Here is a 13,456-nt window from a genome sequence, read left to right as displayed (position 1 = left end):
CTGTTCCTGGCGCCAGCCAGAGTTGGAAGCCAAGGACAGCCAGGAGATGCAGTTTTAGAGACATGCAACTGCTGCCAGCAAAGCAGTACCAAACCAGGGTGGAATCAGGGAAGACGTACACCAGAGTCTCTCCCTTGCTCTCCTCTGATCTCCTTCCGATGCCTCTCGTTAGCTGAACCCAAAAAAGCCAAAGGGCAAAGTAGCCTGAGTGATGCAGTAAGGCCAGCCCCAGGGAGCAAGGAGCAGGGCAGAGAAGAGCAGAGAGGAAATGTGGAGGGAAGAGCAGGACGAAAGTAGAAAACCCATCATTATTTGGGTGCAGAGCAGACCATGTTGGAACCTCACTCTGTGTGGGAAAAACTTTGTAGTCATTTCATTTGTTTCCTTAATACTTAGTTCATCTTTTCCATCACTTTATTATGAAAATAATCAAACACTACAGAAAAGTGAAAGAGTTTTAGAATGAACATGTGTATAATCACCACATGGATGCTACCATAAACATTTTACTATACTTCTTTTATCACACATATATTAACAATCTATCCCTGTCTCCATCAGTGAATCTGATTTTTGATGCATTTCAAAGTAAATTTCAGACATTACTTGCCCTTAAATACTTCAGCATCATATCATTTACTTTGTTCATTTTTAATTCTACTACAATGCAGCTTATTTTATATATATATATATATATATATATATATATATATATATATATGTATGTATATATGTATATGTATGTATGTGTATGTATATATCAAGAAATTAATCGGTGAATGGGTCAATCAACTGGTTGCTTTCAATTGGGCTGCCCAGGAGCATTCATTTTATCAGGTATGACAGTCCTTACAAAACAAAGACCAGAAAAACCTTTGCAAACACTCTAGCTTTTGGCTGCTTTACTTTCCGGGGATTACAGAATTGATCTTCGTAAGTAAACCAGGGTCAGCACAATAAAACTGAAGAAGACTGTTGAGTACTGTTTTCCTCCCAACCTCACAGTCAGATCTCGTTATGAGAGATGGACTGGCTTTATCCCTTCCCCTGCAACCTGACGTTTTCTATCATACCGCCAATGCCATTCCCACACACGTCTCATGTTCCTTTGGTTTCAAAGACAAGTGGAAGAAGGAGGGGAACTGAACACTGGACTGTTTTAACTCGTCCTCCCCCACTATGTTTTGATGTATGAGTAAACAGCATTATTGCCTTTGCTTCTTAACCTCCCAAAACATGATAAAAAGCAGGTCTAAGGCAGCCCCACATGTTACTTCAAACTCTACCTCTTCTCCGGGTATTGAAAATGACATACTTCACAGTATGGACTTGATCAGACACTCCTTAAAAACCCACAATTCCAATAGCCTCTGGCAGCATGGAGGTAGGATTTAAATTATATACTGCTACAGACTGACTCCTGGGCCATTTCCTTCTCTAAATCACACTGCAGTGTGGGCTTTCAAATGTCCGCTCCGGTTGAGAAAAAAAGTTGGCACAGAGAAATGACACCTTTTCTGTATCATGAGGGAGGAAGGAAGTGAATTTGGGAGCTGGGAACACGATCAAATTAATCACACCATGTTAAAAAGTATTTGCCCCAAACGAGGCCATCGTTTTCCACTGCATAGCTGTCTGGGAAAGATCAACTGCATGCAAGACACTCCAGCAGGCGATGGAGGGAACACACAGGTGAAGACATCATAGTGCTTTCCTTCACAGAGTTACAAATCTAAGACAAGGCATGGGTCAGTACATCAAAAACATAATACAAGACAAAATGGAAGAAAAGCGTAAGGGCTTCTGGCTGGGAGGGTACGTGAAGACCTCACAGAACGGCACTGAGCCATGCTTGGAAGGGTCACTGCGTTTCCTTGGGCAGAGATGAGGGAAGGATGCTCCAAGGGGATGGGTCAACTGGACAGGTCCACCACTGGGAAGCAAAGAGGAGGACTGTGGAAGAGCAAATAATCGAGCTTGGTTGGAATACAGATTATGTATTCAGTGAGAAGACAGGAAAAGGAAGTGGAGGCCATACTGTAATAGACCTTGGATGCTCAGCTTTAGAATTTAGAAGGCAGTAGACAGCCAGAAAGGAATATTAAACCCAAGAGTGACAGGATTAGAACTGCATTTTAGAAAGAGTATTCTGGCAGAGAGCATGGTTGACTCAAAATGGGGAGAGAGCAGATATCATAGAAATAGCGTCGTTTATACTTGTTATCTTAATACCACAGTAAAGAAGGTAGCTAAGGAAAATTTTCTTTATATTCTAACTGCAAATAACCCCTTTTGGGGTACAGAGCCATATAGCTGATACATGAAAATCTATCACTACTATAGTAGCTATATATAATCTTGATACAGGATCTTTCTTCTTGGTTTTATACAAAGGCCAAAAAGGATGTGAGCTATTTTTATTAAACTCTATGCTGGTTCCAGATCTTTTATCAATAAAATGAACTTTATGGGGCTTCCCTGGTGGCGCAGTGGTTGAGAGTCTGCCTGCCAATGCAGGGGACCCGGGTTCGAGCCCTGGTCCGGGAAGATCCCACATGCCGCAGAGCAGCTGGGCCCGTGAGCCACAATTACTGAGCCTGCGCGTCTGGAGCCTGTGCTCCACAACAAGAGAGGCCGCGATAGTGAGAGGCCCGCGCACCGCGATGAGGAGTGGCCCCCGCTCTCCCCAACTGGAGAAAGCCCACGCACAGAAACGAAGACCCAACACAGCCAAAAATAAATAAATAAATAAATTTTTTTAAAAAATTTTTTTAAAAAATGAACTTTATGACTGATCTAGACACCAAAAGTCATCATTTGATGACATAAACTTGAAGAATCTAGAATATGAGATTAAGGAAGTGAAATTCCTTTCAATTCCATTTTCATGGGAGCCTAAGCTCAATTATACATTTGTGTCAATGTTGTCAATACTTGGGGTCATATCAAATAGGGGAAAACTACCATCTCTACCACTACATAAACTCTATAAATCAAAAAGAACCTAGTTAATATGGACTAACTTTGGAGTGCCCATTATGTACCAAATGTTCAAGTACTTTCCTAGCTGCATTTCCAGTCATCATATTATTTCACTGATTTATCAGATGATACCCTTGTGGTAGGTATTATGAGCCTTAAATTTCAGGTAGAAATCTAAGGTATAAAGAGATTAAATACTCTGTCTGGGATCAGGCAGCCATAAATTTTAAAACTAGGATTCAAACCCATGTCTGTTTGATTGGATTCTTGTCACAATTCCTCCAAGCTGCAGGGATGTGTGTTATGTGTGTAGGTTGTGGCCAAAGCCCATCATCACTTACTCTAAAATAGCTATCAAAGGAAGGCTTCTTTTTCCAACCTAATGATTTACTTGTTTAACTACAGCCATTAGGAACTCCTAGAACATCAAAAAGATGCTGAAGAAACTACCAGAAAGCCTTGAGACTTGAATGATAAACCTTGAAATACTCACATTGAAGGTGTAGCAAATATCATTTCCACTAAAGAAGATGGCTAAATAGTGGAGGAATGGGAAGCTGGGAGGAATAACAAAGCCAGGCTGAGTGTCCTGGGTGTCCCTGAGACCCCAAAAGGATCTTCTATAGGAGACACTGGGAGGACTCTGGAGCTATCCTCCAGCCACTACAGCTGCTTCTCATTTGCAAACAGCCCCTCAGTCATCACGTATTTTGCAAAACACACACCAACCAGTCAGGAGTATGACTGAAAGCAGTACCAGTTCATTCTACAGAGTGTCCTGTGACACACATGGAGCCTCTGCAAGTAAAACGCGGGCGAGTCTTGTTGGCAAGGTCCCTCCTGGCTGTAGAGCTAGACTCAGGGCCATCACAGTGATCACGCTCTTATCCATCAGCTGCAAGAAAACCTCTGGATTGATGGGAAGCATCAGGGGTTACGGGTTGACAACCTGGGTTCATGTCCTGGCTGTGCCTGTTTCCTCTTTGCTAAGTCATCAGCTCTTGACTTCCCAGTGGGGCAAGGGTTACAAGATCAAACGAGATCATTTCTCTAAAAGTGCTTTGAAAAGTGCAGTGGTTCAACAAAGCATACCAATTTATTTTGGGGGGATCATCTTCATCCCCATCAAAGCAGGCTGTGGTGTCTAAGAAATGATTTTTATATTTTAAGATGCATCTCTCACTGAAAAAACTATTCTACCATGAACAGTCATCTTTGTTATGGGATACAAATAGAAGGAGCTTCTAGAAAACTGTGGTAAAAACTGAAGTTCTAGTTGACGTTGCTTAGAAATTCACTCTAACCCACTGAGTGGTTATTTTACCTTTTAAAAGGGATTTATTTTACTTTTTGTAAAATGTAGGAAATATGTAGCAACAAACAGCATGTAGTCACGTAAACATATACCTATTTTTGGACCCTACTGCAAACTGATATAAGTCAATTTGGCTGCCTGGTTTTTAGGATCTTTTATTAAATCATGGTAGCCTCCAACAAGTCAAGATAGGTGGTAACTATCTGCTTTTCAGCCACGTTGTACACTACAATGAAAGCAAATTCTAGGCCAAATTCTGCCACATATACGAACAATTCATGGGCAAAAAGGAAGTTGCAAAAATTCTCAAATAACTTACTCTTTTAACATCCCTGTTTGTTCTTTTAGGAACTCCAAAGCACTTCATGAGAGACAATCCACCACATCTGGTCATTGTCTTGCTGTGTACACAGCTGAACTACATTTCCCGACCTCCTTACAGTTAGGTTGAGGCCCTGTGACCACGTTCTGGCCCGACACATAAACATCTCCCACACAAGCCTTCTTTCTTTTTACCTTCCATGACACCTTGGAGGCCCATTTTAAAGATGGTGGGAACTTCCCTGGTGGCTCAGTGGTTAAGAATCAGCCTGCCAATGCAGGGGACATGGGTTTGATCCCTGGTCTGGGAAGATCTAAGCTCGTGCAACTAAGCCTGTGCACCACAACTACTGAGCCTGTGCTCTAGAGCCCGCGAGCCACAACTACGGAGCCTGCGTGCCCTAGAGCCTGCGTGCCGCAACTACTGAGTCCACATGCTGCAACTACTGAAGCCCGCGTGCCTAGAGCCCCTGCTCCACGACAAAAGAAGCCACCACAATGAGAAGCCCGCGCACCGCAACAAAGAGTAGCCCCCTCTCGCTGCAACTAGAGAAAGCTTGCACGCAGCAACAAAGACCCAATGCAGCCAAAAATAAAAAAATAAAATAATTTTAAAAATTTAAAAATTAAAATAAAAAAATAAAGATGGTGGCATTACAAGATGAAGGTAATAAAGGTAGAGTGACTCAGGTTTTCAAGTCACCCTTTGGAGAAGGCCAGCCCAGCAGAGCTGCCCAACAAGAAACGTTCACTTTGGACTTGGAGTAAATGAAAAATAAATCTTATGTCAAGCCACTGAGATTTAGAGTTGTTTGTTACAGCTGCAAGCACCTTGCTGAGGCAGATGCGTCAGTGTTCTAATGGCGGGATCAGCAAATCATCCGGAGTGATCAGGCAAAGGAATCTACCGTTAAGTGAGGAGGATACAGGATTGAATGGAGCTCTGGCTCAATGCCAAAGCAGCTTGATTGTTGGGCTTGCTGAATTGTTACTCTTTGTGCATGCAAAAATAGAGGGGCATGTACAATCTTTCTAGCCAATCACATATTTCACCAATGAAAACATTATTTCTAGCATAATTTGTTTGTGCTAATTAACAAACCCTCTAGCCTGGATTTTTGATAGCATCACTTGAAATATCTTCCCAGCCACCTTTGAGAGCAGACATCACAGTAAAGTTCTCCAAGTGGTAACTAACCAGCCCTGGAGTGTAGACTCCTGGCCAGCACAGAGGTGAATTCAAAATATTTAACCACTGGTATGACACAGCCACCAAGACATTAAAAAAAGATGTAAACTCTTACGCCAGAGCGGTACCTTCTATCCTGGATTACTTCAAATGTTAATTAAGCACCCTTAGGGTAGAGATTAAAGTAATTCACACCATGACTGTTTATACTGAAGTATTTAAAAAATAAATTACAAGCAAACAAGAGTCTAATTCACAGCCCTCATCCAGTTTATTTATGCCTCTGCTCACTCTAAGAATTACCAGCAGAGGATCATGGGACCTATTCCTAAGTGTAAGATTAGATCAATAAAATTAGCCATCTGTCCAAGGAAGGCTTTAAACTCAGGTTGTATTTAAGTATGATGTTTCCAACTGCCCAGATGTTACAGAAAAGTGCCTGCTGATACAACTCCTTTTGCACAATGTAAACCATTAACTGGCTAATATAAACTTGTTGCATCAAGAAAAATAAATAGCATTAACACTGCATTAAATCTGATTCGGGATTTTGGGTGCCCTGTCAGCAAACACAAGTGTTAAGATTTAAATTGCTCAGGATTTGCAGTCAGACAAAGAAAGAATCTTTAAGTGTCTTTAGGGGGATGGGGAGGAAGAGACTGGAAAAGAGATCAAAGCTTCAGAAAGTGTGTCCTTGGTTGGTCTGGTTGGTTAAGGTAATAATAATTAGTGTGAGTATTATTAGATAGTAACATCCCATCTTTGTGTAACACTTCAGTTCTTTCAAAGCACTAGTCTGCTTTATTTCCTTTGATTCTTAAAATAAGCTGGTGGGGTTATCTGGGGTAAGTGGGGTTTTGTTACCGCTCTGGAAGTGCACGAATCATTAATAAGAAAAGGAAGAGCCATCAGAGCCCAGTCTCTGTCTTTCTAGGTCACTGGTAGTGGCTCATAAATTACTCCAAACTGAGGATCAATGAGCAGACCCTGACCATTTCTTAGCTCTCTAGCTTCGTGGAGATTTTCCCAGACTCCCAGTCACATGTCAGTCTGGAAAATTCTCTTTCAGGAACAGCTGCTCCTCACCGCCAACACCCTACAAAACCTCCACATGACAATTACCAGACAAAAATTGTCCATCACCCTTGGGGATACTGTTTCTCAAAAGAATCTACTCAAGCAAGACCGCAAACCTCACAGCCACATTTCCAAACCCCAAATCAAGGCATGTGGTTGACCAAAGAGTCTTTCTGATTTGTCAATTTATCTAAAAAATTGTACAACTCAGTAAAATTAAAATTATGTTATCAATCATACATTAACATGTACAGGAAAGGATAAAAGTACATGAACTCATAAGTGTCTACGTTAATTATTCTGATGCCTGGAAATATACACATTCTTCTCCCACCCACACCCCCTTCCAGATTAAACAATCCCAACTTCATAAACATTGCCTTCAAGCTTCAGGCTTCTAATCCTTTTTTAATGCCTTGGTGTATGTATTACCTCATTTAATCCTTAAATGGTAGGTTCTTTCCTTATCCTATTTTTACAGACAAGGAAACCCAGGTTTACAGAGCTAATATAACTAGCCCTATGTCGCCAAGTAACTAATAATAATAATTAAAAAAAAGTGTCAGAACTTGAACCCAAACTTGTCGAATAGCAGAGTCTGTACTTTCACCCAAGCCTTCCGGCTCAGCCAGGAGAAACCTGCCTCAAAGAAGGAGCTGCGTGGGAGCGGGGGTGCAATGGGCCTGGGGGAAATGAGGGGAAGGGGCTGGTCATATACAGCCTGGCTTCTTGTTAATGCTACCGAAGGGTGTCCCCCCGTGTGCAGCCATCTCTCAATGACGGGGTTACTGGGAAAGAGGGTGAGTAGAAGCTGGACCTGCCCAGAAGAGACGTCCTTCAGGGGCCTTCAGAGGGCCTCAAGTCCCGAATCCAACCTTCGGAAACCCGGCAGAGAGTCTAAACACTGGGGTTGTTTTGGCTGAAATACAGATGCTTGCTGTCGAAGTGGAGACTGTCGGGGTACCGGAGACTACCTGGGGTGGAGGCAGGGAGGCTATGGGAGGATCCCAAGTTCTCCTCCGTCACGTCCCTAAGTGTGGACTGCGAACCACATGCACCAAGTGACCTGAGGTTCTTGTTTAAAAAAGCAGATGTCTGGGATGCACTCCAAAAATTCTTATCCACATCGAATTTCAGCAGTGACTCGCCTGGGTCATAAGTCTAAGATCCGCTCTGTGCCAGCTCTGGAAACTGCGCCCTCTGCTGGCGGCAATTTGATTTGCTTTTTCACCTGAGTCTCTCTCTGTCCCCAGGCCCAGACCCCCATCCCATGAGATCGGGGTTCTTCAAAGAAGCAAATGTCTTCCAGCTCATTTCAGGAGGCTGGAGCACACTTTGGGGTCCTTCTTCAAAACGACGGTTCACAACCAATGCAATCAAAGATGGGTTTGGGCGGTTTCTCCTACAAACTGCCATTTAGTCTCTGCAGTATCTCCTCACCCTTTCCCTTTTTTATCCCTGAAATAGCAGGTGCACTTCTAATACCTGCAACTTGCTGTGACCAAAACAAGTGGCAAGGGTCTTGACCAGCTCAAAAGATTCTCTGTTGCAATCAAGATATCACGCCACTCATTTAGTCCGTCGGGAGAAATACAGTCCTGCTTGCCTAGTGGGTCAGGTAGGAGAAGACAGGAGCTCCCCAGGATAACACTGCAGGAGTTGAGATCCCACCTCCACCTCAGACGCCTGAGTCCCTGTTTTCCAGAAATCTAGCTCTGGTTCACTGGACCACTTTTGAGCTACGGTAACCCATGAACAGATGGACAACTACTCCCAAAAGAATTCTAAGGTTATTAAAGCCCTGGGCTCAGGGAAGCAACAAAAAGCAAAAACAAAAACAAAACCAAAAAGAAAAACACCACTCAATTCCTTTCTGGTCAAGTCACTCTCCCATGAGAAAGAATTCTGAGAAAAAAATACTGCCTCATGTTACACACATTTACTCCTGACCGTGACCTCTCTGTCCCTTTACCTCATAGAGAATCAAAGGAAAGAGAAAGAGAAAGAGAGGCAGGGGCTTCTTTATAGGGATGAGGTATGATGTGGAAACAAATGGGAGGGTAGGAGGGCTGATGGAAGGAAGGATCAGAGGGAAATATTTCTGCTATGGTGCCAGAACTGCATAGGACACTAGTAGTTAGGTGCTGGGGAGAAATATATATAATCCCCCTTAGGGCGTTTGTCGCTCCAGTTTTCATCAAGAAGCAAGACAATCTGGATCAGCCTTGCAGAGGAGTAGGGTTGGTTGGAAAGGGAGGGGTGACATCCGGAAGAGCTGAGCACCCCCCCCAAGATCACATGCTTTGGGAAAGGGACTTGGGTGAGAGCTTTAAGTGAGGACATAACCAGTCTCTTGTGAATTTCAGGTTATCCCGGGTGGGTGGGGGAAGTAGAAAAGGATGACCCCTGACCTTTGCTTGACCCTTTAGCCATTCAGCCTCACACTAGTAGCAGCAGAAACCACCTAGAGGCGCATGTATTCCCCACCAGCAACCGACAAGGCACATTGCCCTTGCACTAACTCTGCTCTGCTCCTCCAGGCTTTTGTTTTTTTTTCTTTCTGAGTTTCCCTGGATCTTTGTTTTAGTCCACTTTTTCAGATAGAGAAACGCTGAGGGAAAAGTGGAAAGGAAAAGATTACAGACCTCTGCATCTCCCCCCGAAAATGACTGCGGATCTCCAGTCCTCCAGGGGAAAACCTTGAATTCTGAACCCTGACCTGACCTTGTCCCACTGACCCTGGGACCTCAGGCAGCCGGAAAGGCAGAGGAAAGGCAGAGGAAAGGCAGAGGAAAGGCAGGGCCCTCGCGCAGCCCTCCAGCACCTCTCTCTCTGCCAGAGAGTTAAGCTAACACCGCAAGTTACCAATCTGCCTGTGGGAACACACGTGGCTTGACGCATGCTGGTCCCAGCAGATGTGTCTGGATTTCCTTTTCCCTCCCCCCTGCCCTACATCAGAGGCACAACAGTCCTCTCTGCATGTCCTGGTGAGACTCTGGGTAAGGGAAGAACTGGAGACCACTCAAGGGGGTCTGGGTACTAGTCCCAGCTCAGTTTCTGATGTTATCTTGGGCAAGTCCCTTGGTCACGCTCAGCCCAGCTGTACAATAGGGTGTTTCACTTCCTGCCAGGTCTGTGATTTGAATTTGGGAGCCCCCCCCGCTCCGTGCCTTCATCCAGGGGGAAGACGCCCTCCCTGAGGGGTTGCACACCTCTCCTAACCGGGCTGCTAAGGACTCCTTTCTGCTCCTGAATATCAGAGCCTGCATTCCCATTCAGGCTCTTACTAGTTGGGTGACCCTGGGTGAGATATTTAATTTCTCTAAGCCACAATTTCCTCTTCAGTTAAACAGGGGTAATAATAGTACCCATCTCGCAGACCTGTTGGGTTGATTAAATAAATCAGTATGTGTCAAGTTCTTAGGACAGTATAGAAAGCAATTAATTAATGTTCCTTATTTAATTTGACTTAACTTGCGAACTGTTCTCTCTTGTGAGTCTCAGCAAACGCAGAGGTTTCTTTATTAACACTCAGTGACAGAGGAGTAGCTATCTTGGGGTGGAGGGAAAGGTTGTCTATGTTGGACCCAAATGAGACTCATAATTGAAGCTGCTGCTTGGTTTTTTCTCACCAGAAGCAGATGGGGATGGGAAATTTTCAGGTGGATTTTGAATCCAAGACTTCTCCAACAAAGCCGAACTTGTCAAAGGGAGATTTAGGAGTGTGGGGAGAAAGACAGGGTCATCCAAATAAAACAGGACTGTTGCAGTACACCTTAGGGGGTAGCCATGCTACCTACAAAGCACTGCACACAAATCAATTTCTATTGAGGAAACAAGGTACAAAGAAACTCCTGTATGGATACTTGCAGGATCTGCTGGTGTCTGGGGAAGATTATAAATCAGCTGGCTGCTGTTCACATCAGAGCCAAGTGGGGCACATTCAGTCTTTAATCTGGACCAATTCTCCGGATCAAAAACTAATCTTTCCAAGGGTTGTAAATGAGCCCAGGAGGATATTTGCCCCTAAAGTTTATGAAGTAGCTGTCATTTTAATCTGAGCAGCCTTCCAACCTGAAAGCCAGTGTCTGGATAAAATTCTAAAGAAATGAAAAACTCTCCTAGGCTGAACCTAGTCCAAACACTCCTTTTACCTCAAATTTGATATATTTAATGTGCTAAAATATTTAAAATGTAGAGTTTCCACTATCAAAACCCTATCTATGCTTCAAATAAAACCAAAGAGACCAACATGGCATATTCATGGCATGAATAACAGAATGAAACCCTGGATGAACCAGGTAGGAAATATTTGTAGGAGAGGAACTACAGAAAATAAGAAAGGAAATATGGTGAACCATATAAGCAGTTTTTACACAGCAGGCTTTTGTGAAATACTTTTTTAAAAAATTCTGCTTAAACGAATTGAAATCTATCCTTAAAAGAACACTACATACACTGCTCACGCTTAAGAACTACAGGTATAACTATGCATTGTTCAAAAATTGTGACTAGATGGTTTTATGTAAATAAACCCACAGAATGCAGAAGATCACGTGTGGGTATCTTAAGGAGGAAAGTTAGAAAGAAGCCCTTCATTGAAATCCTTGAAGACGTGTGTCTGTGTGCACGTAGGAAAGAAACAATTTAATATAATATCACCTGGGACTGCTGCTATTTTCTCCAAAGTGAATGATCAGTGGGATTAGAATAGCTCATAATTAAAATGTGCTTCAGATTATAATAACAACTATAAATTTCAAGGCAGGTAGCAAGGTGCAGGTGATAATAGATACAGCTTGAAGAGTGAAGGCATCTTCCAGAGCAGAAAGGCAACAAGTCATATTTCCAAGTGGAGAGATCCTGGAGCAGCGAAAATATTTAAGCAGCCATGTGGGAACCTGCCAAGATTATTTTCTTTGCCCTCTGATAAATTTCCCCTGTTTGTCTCTTTCTTATGGCAACATTATTTGTGAAGACAAACTGTGCTTTCTGCAAAGTTTTGCAGACTGCATTCAAATAAAGTTATATTGTTTTCCAGTGTTCATACGATGTAATTACTACCATAAGACAACCCCGCTTGCAAAGTAAACGAAGAAAAACAGATTTTTCAGAATTCTAAGTATAGTCTCAGCAAAGAGGAATAAAAATCATTATCCGAGAAACAATGTTTAGAACTTTCTTGCTTAGAATGTTCTACTTTGAATAACCTCACCACACAGGCCAAACCAAAGTAGGCAAAAACACAGTAAGACTTTCTACCTGTGTCACTAGAGAAAATGCAAGCTAGTGTGTTTCGAGTTCTCAGCAGTTCACTGTAATAGCCCACAACGCTGTACATCTTTGTTTAAATCGCAGAGCGAAGACAGGAGCTCAAAACACGGTAAAAATTAACCCGTTGGGTGCTCCTTTCTGAGAAAACGGCCCCAGAGTGGAAGAGAATCCTAACAGCAGAGGACACATCCCTACATAGAGCGTGGGAAGGACTGGAGATGGGCAGAGGGTACACAAGGCAAATCTTCAGACACTTAACAGGAAATCGCTGGGCTCTGAACAATATGAATTCAATAAGCTGTTTAGAGACACAGGAGAAGCTGTTGGACTTTTCTTGCACAGTTGCAATCCTTGTAATTGAGACAGCGTGATCGCTGCCCCAACTCTCAGCTCTCTGTGGTCAAATACAGAGCCCTCCACCTCCACTGTGTCTGGAAAATAGATCATTGTTTTAACAAACAAATATCCCTGGAACCGCCTGGGCTGGGAGGGGGAGGGCGAGGCTGGCGTCCTTTCTCGGCTCTGGGCAGAGAAGAACCCAGTTCAGGGCCGCTGGTCAGGGGTGAGAGAGGCGGTGCGTTGCCCGCTTTGGGTCCTCGCTAGAGACGGGGACCTGGGCGCTCCGGACGTGATGCTCCCGGGAGCACCGAGAGCATTACCTGGTTTTCTGAGAGCTGCTCTGAGCGGCACAGCGCCCGGTGCGAGGCTGGAAGCCAGGAGCAAGAGCCGGAGCAAGACGCCTCGGGTTAAATCCATTTCACCGCGGGCGCCTGCGAAGTTTCACCAAGTCCTGGGCGCACAGTGAAAGGGCGTCTCCTGAGATACGTCGTGGGACGCGGCCCTCGCGGATCCCCTGACCGAGGTGAGGAGGCGAAGGGCTGAGGGAGCTGGACCAGGAACCACGGAGGAGTCCAAGGAGGCAGGACAGCAGCCGGGAGGTCCGCGTGCGGGAGTGAAGCGGGCTTCGAGCAGCAGGGCTTCTCGGGCGGGGTGGGGGCGGGGAGGGCGGGGATGGGGGCGGCGAGGGAAGCCGACGGGGAGGGACTGGCTGGCCGCGGGAGAGAGGGAGGGAGGGAGGCTCGACCCACCCGGGGATGGAATTACAATCGAGTGGAAGTGAGAGGGGCAGGCCCTGAGACAATTTACTCTTCGCCCACCTCTAGGGCAGACAGCCCGCGCATCACCCCTCTAGCGACCCCCAGCGCAGCCCTACCCGGCTGGTGACCTAGATTGGGGCGCTAGAAGGGGCCGACTTCAACCGCTAGAGACGCAGGGCAGGATTTAGGTGACTGCGAGTC

The 13,456-nt window shown here is 44.6% G+C and overlaps 1 protein-coding gene across 3 annotated transcripts in view; it reads right to left on the bottom strand.

Moving 5' to 3' along the window:
• The window catches only part of EGFLAM (EGF like, fibronectin type III and laminin G domains), a 166,284-nt gene extending 153,370 nt beyond the window's left edge, over nt 1-12,914 (bottom strand). For all 3 annotated transcript variants that reach the window (XM_068532448.1, XM_068532451.1, XM_068532456.1), the window contains exon 1: nt 12,818-12,914. In XM_068532448.1, the coding sequence (XP_068388549.1) occupies nt 12,818-12,914 (97 nt within the window). The remainder of the gene's footprint in view (nt 1-12,817) is intronic.
• Between the last annotated feature and the right edge of the window lie 542 nt (nt 12,915-13,456).

Source organism: Eschrichtius robustus, chromosome 2 (genome assembly GCF_028021215.1).
Source record: "Eschrichtius robustus isolate mEscRob2 chromosome 2, mEscRob2.pri, whole genome shotgun sequence".
Taxonomy (NCBI): domain Eukaryota; kingdom Metazoa; phylum Chordata; class Mammalia; order Artiodactyla; family Eschrichtiidae; genus Eschrichtius; species Eschrichtius robustus.
The sequence above is the reverse complement of the archived record's forward strand: the minus strand, read 5'-3'. Positions and strand labels throughout refer to the sequence as shown.